At 52.8% G+C, this 12,863-nt stretch overlaps 1 protein-coding gene across 28 annotated transcripts in view; it reads left to right on the top strand.

Annotated features, from left to right (window-relative positions):
* Nucleotides 1-12,863, top strand: part of NFASC (neurofascin) — a 200,382-nt gene that overhangs the window by 152,224 nt on the left and 35,295 nt on the right. For 17 of the 28 annotated variants that reach the window (XM_031656569.1, XM_031656610.1, XM_031656559.1 and 14 more), the window contains 11 exons: nt 149-260; nt 633-799; nt 1,248-1,395; nt 2,646-2,770; nt 3,654-3,698; nt 4,962-5,063; nt 5,357-5,554; nt 6,362-6,432; nt 7,794-8,016; nt 10,028-10,143; nt 11,935-12,139. In XM_031656569.1, the coding sequence (XP_031512429.1) occupies nt 149-260; nt 633-799; nt 1,248-1,395; nt 2,646-2,770; nt 3,654-3,698; nt 4,962-5,063; nt 5,357-5,554; nt 6,362-6,432; nt 7,794-8,016; nt 10,028-10,143; nt 11,935-12,139 (1,512 nt within the window). Of the gene's footprint in view, nt 1-148; nt 261-632; nt 800-1,247; nt 1,396-2,645; nt 3,120-3,653; nt 3,699-4,961; nt 5,064-5,356; nt 5,555-6,361; nt 6,433-7,793; nt 8,017-10,027; nt 10,144-11,934; nt 12,140-12,863 lie in introns of those variants that run through there. The other 11 variants (XM_031656616.1, XM_031656613.1, XM_031656562.1 and 8 more) reach the window with 4 other exon arrangements.

Raw genomic sequence — 12,863 nt, 5'->3', positions numbered from 1 at the left:
GCTTCCTGAAGGAGGGAAGTTTGATAGGGGAAGGTGCCTCAGTGCTTGGGAAGCTGCTGTAAGTAGAAGGCATGCAGAGGTGAGACTGAGGGGGAAGAAATGGAAGAGTTAGGCTCAGTACTCGAGATCGGTTGTCTGGGAATTTCAGATGTCCCGCCTCGGATGCTGTCGCCTCGGAACCAGCTCATTCGAGTGATTCTTTACAACCGGACGCGGCTGGACTGCCCTTTCTTTGGGTCTCCCATCCCCACTCTGCGATGGTAAGTTCCAGGAGACCAGGCCTTCCACAGCAGGAGTCACTTGTCTCATCTTCTCCTTCCCATCTGGCCCATAGTAGGTGTTCAGCAAGACCTAGGAATCTTAAAGAGTCAAAGCTGGGAGGAAGTTGGCAGATCATCTGGATCAACCCCCTCATTGTACAGAATGGGAAACAGAGATCTAGAGAGGGATGGAGGCTTGCCAGGGCCACCTGGCGGTTAGAGGCAGACCCTCTGAGGCTCAGGGCTCCAGACTCCTAGCATGGGGCTCCTTCCACAGCCCCCACGGTCTCTCTTGATTGGCTGCTGCCCCTGCCCCTGCCCTTGGGCTGGTCCTGTCTCAGGATGCTGTGTGTTCTGCTGCTCTGTTGTGAGGTTTAAGAATGGGCAAGGAAGCAACCTGGATGGTGGCAACTACCATGTTTATGAGAATGGCAGTCTGGAAATTAAGATGATCCGCAAAGAGGACCAGGGCATCTACACCTGTGTCGCCACCAACATCCTGGGCAAAGCTGAAAACCAAGTCCGCCTGGAGGTCAAAGGTAAAGGAGAGGGTTCGCCAGTGGGAGTTTGGAAACGGGCGAGGAGGCCCTGCTCGCAGTCATCCACATGCAATATTCACGTTGAAAATACACCACACCTATCTTTAACTTGGAATGGGCTCCCCAGTGTGCACCTGTGGAGTCCATTTAGGATCCATGTGGTCCAAAGAGAATTAGGGAAGGGAAACCTTCTGCTCACACCAACTCCCCACTACCAGCCCAGAAATTACATCATATATTCCTGAGCCAGATGGAGAGGATTTGGGGCATTACCTGCTTTTGGGATTACCCACCCAGAACTCTGCTCCATTCATACCACAGCATACTGTTTGTGCCCCGCTCCATAGTTGGCCTGAGGCCTCGAGGGCAGGCATATGCCACTGTGTGGCCGCATGGGGATGCTGGGCAGAGAACAGGCCAGTGGCGAGTGCTCTGGGCTTCTCCACAGACCCCACCAGGATCTACCGGATGCCTGAGGACCAGGTGGCCAAAAGGGGCACCACGGTGCAGCTGGAGTGTCGGGTGAAGCATGACCCCTCCCTGAAACTCACCGTCTCCTGGCTGAAGGATGACGAGCCGCTCTATATTGGAAACAGGTTTCTCTTCCTCCCTTCCCGCTTCTTAGTGCTAGTCTGAGGCACATTTTCTTTTTCTTGCTGTTGGTGACACATGGAAGAACACAGGGACAGGGAACCCGTGTCATGCATGTCACCAAGGAGCTACTGCAGAGGGGGTGATGGCCTTGGCGACTCCCCCACTTCAGGGGAGACCCCCTCCCCAACCCTGCACAACCTCCCTCTCTCCCACCAGCTCCCTGCTTCTCTCTCCTACACCTCCTGTCTCTCCCTTTTTTCAATCTCTTCACTTCTCCTCTCCCTCTCTCCCCTCACTCCTCCTCTTTTCCCTTTCCTTTTTGTCTTCTCTTTTGCTCCTCCTCTGCATCCCAGGCTCCAGCCTTTCAGCCCTATTTGCAGTACCCCTAATCTTCAGCAGAGGGCAGGGTTGATCTGAGCCAGCTCTCAGTTCTCAGACTGAAGCTGGAATGCTTTTACTACACCCATGCCTGCCCCTCTCCTCAGATCCTGATTTCACTGGTGTAGGGTAGGACTTAGGACACTGGCGGTGTTTAAAAGTCCCCCTGGGGGTTCCAGTGTGCATCAGGGTTGAGAACCGCTGTTCCAAGCCTCCCTCCCCAGGGCTCACTTTGCTTTACCTTCTTCCATCTCGGGGGAGCAAAGTTGTGCAGGGCCCTGTAGTTGGACATGGTACCAGTGGTTTCTAGCCATCATTTGACTCTTTGCAGAGGGTGTCCCCCTCTGCAAACCTTCTGGCACTCGGTGCTGACAGCTCTACAGCCCCATCCTGCTCTGTGGCCTCCCCTCTCCATGGGAGACAGTTCCGAGGAGCCAGGGGTCAGGCTGGCCTGAGCCTGGGTGCAGAGGAGACAACTCTGGGCTGAAGACAGATAAAGCTATAAGTATGAGAAGAGAAGGAATACCAACCTGCCTTTGGGGTCGTGGGCCTCATGGTGCCCTAACCTGGGAGGGGGGCACAGCACAGTAAAGGCACAGGGGCAGGCACACGTATGGCATTGGAAGGTGAAAAACGTGATTCACGGCCACTTGAGCTCCACTCACTCTCTGTTCCCCTCCATTAAGTATGATGAATGCTCCAGGTGACCGTGAAGACCTGGCCTCTGTCAAAGCATTGAGAGGGAGCCTCATATCCCCCAGAAGGAACTTCCCTTGCCCTCCTGACTCGAGAGCCCCCTCTGGGGAGAAAGCAGTGGGCAGCCCTGAGCACTCCCCTAACCTCTCCTCCGAACCCTTCTTTGGTACCTTTGTAGGATGAAGAAGGAAGATGACTCCCTGACCATCTTTGGTGTGGCAGAGCGGGACCAGGGCAGTTACACGTGTGTTGCCAGCACCGAGCTAGACCAAGACCTGGCCAAGGCCTACCTCACTGTGCTAGGTAACTGCCGTTGCTCACCCTGGCACTGACCAGCCCCACCCCCTCCCCAGCAGCCAGAGAAGCAGTGGCCCAGGACAGTTCTGAGGGCAATGCCTGCAGTCAAGTGGGCAGGTCAGGCGTGGTGATCTCTTCTTGCCTTTTGATGTCAGGGTTAGGGAGCTGCCAGTTTCAGAACAAGCTGTGCAGGACAGGTTACCTCCTGAGTGGAGTGTGACTTCTCCACGTCTCAACTGAAAGGGACCTGAGTGATACAGAGAAAGTGAAGAAGGGTTTCTTGTTGTGATCATTGTACCTTCCTTACAGCTAACTCCACCACTAAGTCAATTAAAACAATCCATCCTTAAAGCAAGACTGAGTTTGTGTTTGTGCTTCCAATGACCTCCGCCAGCCTTCCTTTCCCTCCCGCCCCATTCCTGGGTTTTGGTGGCATTTCATCTTGTGCTATGCGCTGAGCAAGATGATGCCGTGTCTTCCTGGCCTGCACCCAGGCTGGACTGTAAATACTAAGCTAACCCAAACCAAGAGGAAGGAGGCCTCTCCCTTCCAGGGAAGCAGGTTCTCTGTCACCTCTGCCTCCCTGTGGGTGCCCTACTGCCACTAGCGTTGGTGCAGTGGAGAGGCACAGTTGCAGGGAGCGTGGGCCCAGGCACGAGAGTCACATTGGGATGGGAAGGAAACAGAGGTGCCGCCCCCAGATGTGGAGGAAACACAGATGGCCTCTATAAGGGTAGGGGATTCCCCATGGAAGGACGGGGAAAGCCCTGCCTAGAACACCTCAGCCCAGGGGCAGCTGTCTAAGCCTCAGCTGCCTACCCCCATCCTTCTAGAACACCTTTAACCCTGGATAACCTGCTAACCTGGATAACCCGTCTTACCTTTGCAGCTGATCAGGCCACTCCAACTAACCGTTTGGCTGCCCTGCCCAAAGGTAATTCCCACTAATCACAGTCCCCTGCCAGTGCCCTCTCTTGGCACCCCGGGTGTGGAGTCTGGGAGAAGGAAGCCGCTTTGGGAAAGGGTGACAGTGTATAGGTTTGTGGGCAGCACTCCTGGCTACATGGGACCTCCTTTCAGTTGCCCACATCCACATCCCCAAGCCCAGGGCACAGCCCTATGCTGGGCTTCCTGCTCCCTACAGGGTGAGCTCGGAAGTTCTCGGCTGCTGTTTCACCCCATCCCTTGCCTCCAGCCACACTCACTGCTCCCTCAGGGTGGCCTGTCCTCCCAGCAGTCTTTCAGGTCCTGTTTGCAGGGAATGCGAAACCCTGCTCCCTTCACATCACCTGGAAACTCGTTGTTCAGCCTCCCTGCATCTGCTGCTTTCTATCCATTTATCATCTACGCACACATGCCACACACGCACGAACATGGGCCTGTGGGACTTGCCTTCCAGGTCCTTATAGTGACCATCTGAAAGATGGAAATCTGGTTCAGGGAGTCAAGATGGAGAGAAAATCTTGCCTACCCCTACCACTCAGTCACCGGATGTCTTTATCCCAAGCCAGGATGGCACTTAAACCCACTAAAGCAGTCCCAGTGAGATTCGTGCCCCCAAAAAGGTGCTGCCCTCACCCCTGTTTGCAAACCTGCTGGGCCCCTCTGTCCTGCTGTCCATCAGGGAAATTCCGAGACCAAGTCTCCATCTCCTCCCTGGTCTGGTCCCCTCTCTTTGTTGCCCCCACTCCTCTAACCCATCTGCCCTGTTCAGCAGGCTAAGCCCTCTCCTGGGCTCCCATCTACTCAGAGCGTTGGCACACAGAGTAGAGGCCAATTATTGTGAGAAAATGGGACAGAATCCCACACTCCCTCATCAGCCTTCCTAAGTGCTGTGAGCGTGGGTCTGATGACGGATGGCATTCCTGAATGCTTGCACTCTCAGAAGATCCACCGAGATGGGATGGCATTGGTCCCAGTTCTCTCTGTGCCCTGCATAATCCCCTTTATTCCTTGTTCCACACCCATTGATATTCTTTTTGGGGAGCTGGGATTTCAGGAGTCTCCTCTTTGTTTTTCCTTGGGCCCCTGTGGGAAGGGAGTGGTCCCTGTGTTCACCCCTCAGGGCAGGCTGGGGTTGGATCCGGCTGGTAGCGTAGACCTAAACCCATCAGGGAGCTGTCCAGGGCTAGGGCCGTCGCAAGGGTGGACCCGCTCTAACTCAGGAGCCCTGCGTGGTGTCTTCTTCTGCCACCAGGACGGCCAGACCGGCCCCGGGACCTGGAGCTGACCGACCTGGCCGAGAGGAGCGTGCGGCTGACCTGGATCCCTGGGGACGATAACAACAGCCCCATCACAGGTAGCTCAGGGGCCCTGTGCTCCAAAGCTGGAAAAGAGGGATGGTAACACCCTTAAACCGAAGGCCTTTCCTGGTTTCCAGTCCCACTTCTGCCTCACTTGATGTGTGCCCTGGGCTATCCTCAGAATGTACAGAGGCCTTGGTGTCTCTTCCTGAGCCTTGGGAAGAATTCTCCCTGTGCCTTTGTGCGAGAGAGATTATAAAGATCAACGGAAGCCAAGGAGGAAGTGCTTTTAAAGAAGACCACTCCTAACTGAGCTCCCGAAACAGCTCTGTTTTCCTTGCCCACTCAGACTACGTTGTCCAGTTTGAAGAAGACCAGTTCCAACCTGGGGTCTGGCATGACCATTCCAAGTACCCCGGCAGCGTTAACTCAGCCGTCCTCCGGCTGTCCCCGTATGTCAACTACCAGTTCCGTGTCATTGCCGTCAACGAGGTTGGGAGCAGCCACCCCAGCCTCCCATCCGAGCGCTACCGAACCAGTGGAGCACGTGAGTACCCCAGGGCTGCCAGAGAAGGCTCCGAAACTCCGCACCCCAAACTCACACTGAGTTCCCCCCATCCCCAGCCATGTGAGCTTAGGTTACTTCTCCAAGGCCCGGCCTCCTCATCTGTAAAGCAGAGAGTACTAACACCTACATCACAGAGCTGTTGTGAACATGTGAGAATGTGTTTCAGGCCCTTACCATGATGCCTGGCATGTAGTAAGCACATGATAAATGCTAACTTCCAGTTTTATTATTAGTAATTCTTGATTATCTGCTTTAAAGGGGAGAGCTATGGCAAAGAGGTACAGCAGAAATACATAATTCAGTGTGAGAAATATATAAATTGGTATTACATCAGATTTCTTTTCCTAACACTCTTGGGTAGTATTTGGATTTCTGAAATCACACCAGCTCATAGAGGGTGGAGATGCTGCCCCCCAAAAAAATGTTAAATGCCAGGGATAAGCCAGTCTGGTATGAAACACATTTAGTGGATAATCCACAAAGGAGCTAATCCACACTGAGTTGGCTTACTGACCACCCACAGTGTGGAAAGCCTTATGATAAATGCTGTCTGGTAGAGGATTAAAATTCACAAGAAATTAGCCCTGCTCTGGGAGTTTAAATCTCAGCTCAGAAGGCACATCATGCACAGAGTAAGTTCATTTACACACCAGACCCAGCGTGTACATAGATGCTGAAGAAACTTGGAGCGTAGAACAGACCCATCAGGTGGGACGGAGGAAGGTTCCTTACCTTGCCCTGGTAAGGCACAAATTGGACTTGAACCTGTGTCCGTTTGGGTTCCAGCCCCCGAGTCCAATCCTGGTGACGTGAAGGGAGAGGGGACCAGAAAGAACAACATGGAGATCACGTGGACGGTAAGAGGCCCTCCCAGCCCCGATGGAGCAGCTCCCCTTGCCACAGGCACCAGGAGCCCCTCTGCCTTGATGGCCCAACACTACGAGGCCACGATGCGGTTCAGACTCTCTGGCTGGTCTTGGTGGCCATTCTTCTTTGAGAAACTAAGCTCCTCTCTGAGCTGGGCATCCAGAAACCAAACAGGACAAATGTCTAAGCATAAGATTTCAGAGAGGAGACGAGAGCAGAGGGAACCAGGGTCCACCGACTGCCAGTCTAGCCAAACGCCTAGAGGATGCAGCAAAATCAAGCGGACTTCTCTTGAAGGAGGAGGGACTGGGGTTAGACTTTAGAAAACATCTAAGCACAACACCAAACCAAGTTTTGGTGTGTTCTAAGGCCCTTTCACTGGAGATTTGTGGGAGCTGGTGAGAGACCAACCAACATCTGAGATGTGTCCAGTACAGGCTTGCTTTTGGTCAGAGAATGGTCTAGGTCATTCCAAAGACTCCCTCAGGTCTTATAAAATCCCATCTTTATGCTGGCTCACTGACTACATTTTCCAAACCAAAATTGGAGTATGTGGTCTCAAAACGACTTTTTTCCCAAACCACTTCCCAGTCTGAGAATGCATACACAGCCACTGAAATATTAACATTTCTGAACTTCTGCCACAAGTAATGGAAACAGGGAGATGCAGTGTTTGGGATCATGACCTTCCCTGTCTTTCTGAAGGCTGCTCCCACGGCAGCCTTGGCCAAACAGGGCAACAGCAGCTGGACTGAGCCCAGATGCAGGACCCTGGTCTATGGCTCTGTATAGCAGGCTCCCAGGGGACTGACTCCTGGGACAGGCCCTTAGAAAATAAAGAGCAGAATCACACTCACGCTTAAAGAACTCTGACCTCTTGGGAAGGACAGGACAAATGCACAGAAATTTGGTAGAACTAAAGTTCATTCTGGAATTTTGAGTTCATTAGCAGGAGCCATGCTGTGGTTAATCACAACTCATTTCTTCTGACTTTGGAGAAGTTTACCTTATTGTCTATATTTTGATTTATTGTTGCTCCTGTCACAGGAAGGAGTTTTGTTGAAAATAAAACCTTTGCACCTGCAAATGTGGGTGGCTCTCAGAGTCAGAGTAACTGGGTCTCAGGTGAAGCCTTTGTCACAGAAAATCTGCATGCTGCTGGGTTCACAGGACCTTCACCTTTTGGGGGACTCACTGGGGTGGGGGATGTGGTCTCCCCTACCCTGCAAGGGGACGGGCCAGTGTTGGGCATATCTGGAAGGGATGCCTGGCACAGCAAGAGAGGGCAAGCTGTGGGTGGATCTGGGCCCCTCTCCGGCAGCCTCCCCAGCCTGTCTGTCCCTCTGCCCAGCCCATGAATGCCACCTCGGCCTTTGGCCCCAACCTACGCTACATTGTCAAGTGGAGGCGGAGAGAGACTCGAGAGGCCTGGAACAACGTCACAGTGTGGGGCTCTCGCTACGTGGTGGGGCAGACCCCGGTCTACGTACCTTATGAGATCCGAGTCCAGGCTGAAAATGACTTCGGGAAGGGTCCGGAGCCAGAATCTGTCATCGGTTACTCCGGAGAAGATTGTGAGTAGTCTCCTCCCCATCCCCCTGCCAGGACCCTTGTGGCTAGGTCGCACGAGGCCATGCTGACAGGCCAAGAAACCTGGGGTGGGTATGGGAAGACAGCCAGTTCTCAGGAAGGAGAAATGTCCTGTAGTGACCTAGAGCAGACAGGCACCCAGTCATGTCAGGCGTGGAAATATCATCATCCGAACATAGTTGGAATTACTGAATGTCATCACCCAGTCCAGAGCTGTCATTTCACAGATGTGAAAACTGAGGCCCAGAAAAGGGAAAACCCTCAGCAGTGTTCCATAGTCATCAACGTCTGTCTTGAGAACAGAGCTCAGGTCTTCCGAGCAGTGTGCCTTACTGCTGAGCCATGCTAGTACCAAGAAAAACGTCAAGACTACCCATCCTAAAGAGGTATGATTAGACACCTCCACAGGAAGCAGGGCAGCAGGCCAGAGGTTCCCCCAGGGAAGCCTTGAGGGATTGGGAGGCCTCCTCAGCACCAGACAGGAGCGCCCCAACCAGCCCCTGCTGGTGCTCCCGCTGCGGCTCCCAGCCCTGGGAACTGAGCACAGAAAGAGAAGGTCTTTGGGGGCTGGCCTCTGGTAAAACAACAAGATTCTGGTCATATACAGGGACATATATGCCTGGCTTCCCAGACGATGGTGGCCTCGCTGTCCCCAGCACATCAGTCCCGTAGGCTGCTAAACAAAGCAGGGATGTCAGGGAGTCCCCTCCTGGCTGAGGGCCTTTGCGCCCTGTTGGGTCTGGTCTGATGGAAGAAGAGATCATGTAGGTGGATGGAGTGGGCAGAAGGAAGGGAGGAGGGACAGTCTTGGGTGGGGGGAATTTAGAAGGAGCCGTCAAGAGTAGGGCCCGTGGTGTTCCTAACAGTGAGATGGAAGAAGGCAGGGGTGGGCCCTGGGCCCCACTTTCCCAGAGGTGATTATGGATTGGACTCACAAGGGAGAATGAGTAAAGAGGGTCAGCAGGTCCTCTGTCCATCCCACTCCTCACCTCCATGGTGGCAGGCACTTCAGACAGGAGCTCAGTGGTACTACTGGATGGTAAGTGCAGAAAGGGTGGCATCTGGTCATGGATTCCATGGACCAGCCCACAGTTTCCATTGCATGCTCCTACCCTGCGGCCCATGCTCTGATGGATTAGAGGGGACGAGGCAGAGCTGCTTTTGCAGCAGAGTGGAGAAAACAGGGACAAGAATCAGTTATAGGGGAGGGAGAGGGCTTCCCTTTCCAGGTAGTCGCAGGGTCAGAATCACTTCCTGAACTAGATTAGGGCATCTTCAACCTGTGTCAACCTGTGGGTAATGTTTCCTGCCAGGAAACAGACGCACTCTCAGAAGGTACTATTTATCACGTGTGGACAGAGTTAGAGGGAAAATGGCAAGATATGTGATCCACCTTAAAGGCTGGCAGCAGTAGGAAGCCATTATACCACTCTGAGCCTCCATGGACGGGGATAGATGAGTCCACAGCCTGCAAGGACCACCCTCAGGAGCCATGGCCTTAGGTAGAAGAGTACAAGGCTGTCAACCTGTAGCCCAGGAAAGAGGAACCCAGGGGAATTGGTACCCACCCTTCCTCTCCTCCTGCCCTGGGGCCTCCTGTTGGCACCTGCTATTGGTTAAACCCATCTGGCAGCCTGAGAACATGGGAGCCCCACTGATAAGGTCCAGCGAGGGCAACCTCCCAGGACACGGAGCAAGGTGAAGAAGGGTGGAGGATGAAATGAAGGGGCAGATGGAAACTACCCAGCACAGGAGGGGGAAAATGACTGCCCTCTAAACATGTAGGCAGAGTCGCTTCCACCTGGACTGCCACCCTTTTGTCCTGAGCCTTCCCCACCACCTTTTCAAATACTGTCTGATGGAGGAGACATGGCCCCTGCCCTCATGGAATGCTCAGTGTTGAGTGGAGTGCAGGTCCAGGCCAGCAGAGAAAAAGTCAGAAGCAACCCTAGAGTCCTGCCTGTATAACCAACTCTCTGTCCCGACACATTGCAGATCCCAGGGCTGCGCCCACTGAAGTTAAAGTCCGAGTCATGAACAGCACAGCCATCAGCCTTCAGTGGAACCGCGTCTACCCCGACACGGTCCAGGGCCAGCTCAGAGAGTACCGAGTGAGGAAGCCAGCTCTGGACTCACCTAACCACCCAGCTCACTAACCAGGGCCAGGGGTAGCAAATGCGGGGCATAAGATATTTGAAAGAAATCCTAGGGATATTTATTGAATCCAAGGTTGACTTAAAAAGATAATGTCTAGAGTTAGATGTTCAAAAATATACCTAGAAAAAAAATTATATACATGATATATTTTATCACACACACATCTGGATTTAAAATTAAAACCCACTAAATTTAAATTTTAAAAGTTGCATATTATATATATTATATATGTATAATATATATATACACACACACACACAGATGTGTCCAGCAGATATGCTGAGAGATTCTGCTCAGCAGAAAATCACGTGAAAAGCGGTGGGTTTGGGTTGGTGTTGCGTAGCACATTGCGTTTGGAATACATGCATGAGTGGGCAAAAATGTATCTTCAGAGCAGTGTTGAGGCACCGCTGAGCTACACCCCTCCCCTATCCCAATGGCCCCTACTGGGCTCCTTATCTCCTAAGCCACAACTAACAGGCAAAGCCACTGAAAGCGTGCAAATGCCCTCCCTGTTGTCGCAGCCAACTCCAGATAACCCAGTATATGGAATTTCAAGGCCCTTGGCTTCTCCCTGCCTGAGAGCAGTTTCTGCTCAATCGTCCATCCTCTTCAAAAGGGTGAGCTCAGATGGGAAGAAGAGAGAGAGCACCCAGGGTATACACGGCGCTCCCTTCTGAGTAGCACTAATTAAAAGTTGGCTGGAAAGTGAGGGAGGGAGGCAGTAACTGTGATTAATGCAGGTTCTGTGGCCTCAGAGGCCGTCAAGAGTTGGCTGATGGACAGTTGGAGGCAGAGCAAGAGAGGCTAGTCTCTTCCTGGGAAATGAATTTGGCCAGTAGGGGAAAGAAGGCAATGTGATGTGTACACTTGAATGAGCTCTTCCCCACAGTTGACTTGCACCCTTAACCTACTTGCTTAGAGATTTTTCTGGCTAAAGCTCCCCATGGGTCCCCCTCTAAGTCTGGACTCCTTCCTACCTTGCCACGGGCAGCCTGGGAGACACTGGCGTGGCCACCTGACCTATGGCTTCTTACCCACTGCTAATTAAAGACCTCATGTTGCCCAAACTCATTCCACTGTCCCCTCCAACACTACCATCTTCCATAGCTGTCCCTTCCCATCCAAGCTCTGCTACCATGCAGCCTGGCATCCCACTGACTTGGACATGTGACTGTCTCATCCCTAAAGGTCTTTCAACAATATGAAAAGAAATCATTTTACTTCAAAGGATTAAATCAACCTTTCTCATGTTCAGACTTCCGGGGGTAACTTGTTACCTTTCAACTGCTGCCTGCCGTCAATCTAAACCATACTAATCCAATTCAAGGTGATGTGGTCTTTGAGCACAGAGTGGAGCTTTCCATGCCTGGACCCTTGGCTCACTATTTTTGGTTCTGGCACGGACTCCCTGAGCAACCTGGTACCCACCTTGGAAATCAGTCTCATGATGGAGCAGCTCAGATGTAAGTTTGGCCAACTTGCTCTTTCCCCAAAGACGTGGCATGGATCAGAAAATAATTGGAACCAAAACCCTTATTTCTTGTTTAATATAAATTCATGTTCATGAGTGGCTGATGAGTGGGGATTAAAAGGCTGCTTCCTCAGCCTGGATAGGACTGATGAGGTCATTTGGGACTTGGAGGCTGTAGCAAGCAAAGGAAAGACCGGTCACTACCACCACCACTAACAACTAACCCGGCCCTGCCTGCCTGACCCCTCACCAGCCTGCCTCTGTCCCGAAGGCCTACTACTGGAGGGAGAGCAGCTTGCTGAAGAACCTGTGGGTGTCTCAGAAGAGACAGCAAGCCAGCTTCCCTGGTGACCGCCTCCGTGGCGTGGTGTCCCGCCTCTTCCCCTACAGTAACTACAAGCTGGAGATGGTTGTGGTCAATGGGAGAGGTGATGGGCCTCGCAGTGAGACCAAGGAGTTCACCACCCCGGAAGGAGGTAGGTCTGGCCTGCAGCTCTTCAGGGTGGGGCAGGAGAAGGGTGGCACACACCTCGGGCCTGGAGAAACTCCAGCGTGGCTCGGCATGGATGGCGCAAGGCGACTTCTTCGAGGCCTCCAGGGGCAGATGACCTGCAAGCTGAGCCTCTACAGCCATTCCCAGAGCACCATCACCAAGGTGACCTGCCCTGCCAGGAGGTTGTATCTCAAGAGAAGACCTGTGAGGTCTGCTGACATAATTCCAGACGGACTATGCAGACTGATCCCCAAGGGCACGGCGGGTGCCTGGGCCGCCCCACCACCTTCCGAGGCAGAAGGCAGCCGTCCATCCTGACTGCCAGGAGCCATCTGATTTGTTTGCCAGCACCCAAGGCCTTCACGGTTCTCCCCACATGTTCTCAAGAAGCTGTCACTGAGATAGTCAGTGTGTGTGTGCGGTGGCTCTGCAGAGGGATACCCAAGTGTAGCCCCGCCTTCTGCAGGCCCATGGTTTCACAAGGCCCTGGGGTCAAAACCCCTGTTTTTTGTTTCACATAAATTCAAGTTCATGAATTAAGAGATGACTGCAAAGTTCCTGGTTCATTTCCCTGTTCTTGCCAGTCTTCTTTTATCTGCTTTGCATCTGTTTCGTCCTCCTCCATTTCTCCTCCCTCCTCCTTTAATTTTTATTTTCCCCATTTTTCCTCTTCTCTTCCTCCTGTCCTCTGTTCTTCCCTCTTGTTC

The sequence above is a fragment of the Papio anubis genome, chromosome 1 (genome assembly GCF_008728515.1).
Source record: "Papio anubis isolate 15944 chromosome 1, Panubis1.0, whole genome shotgun sequence".
Classification (NCBI taxonomy): domain Eukaryota; kingdom Metazoa; phylum Chordata; class Mammalia; order Primates; family Cercopithecidae; genus Papio; species Papio anubis.
The sequence above is the reverse complement of the archived record's forward strand: the minus strand, read 5'-3'. Positions and strand labels throughout refer to the sequence as shown.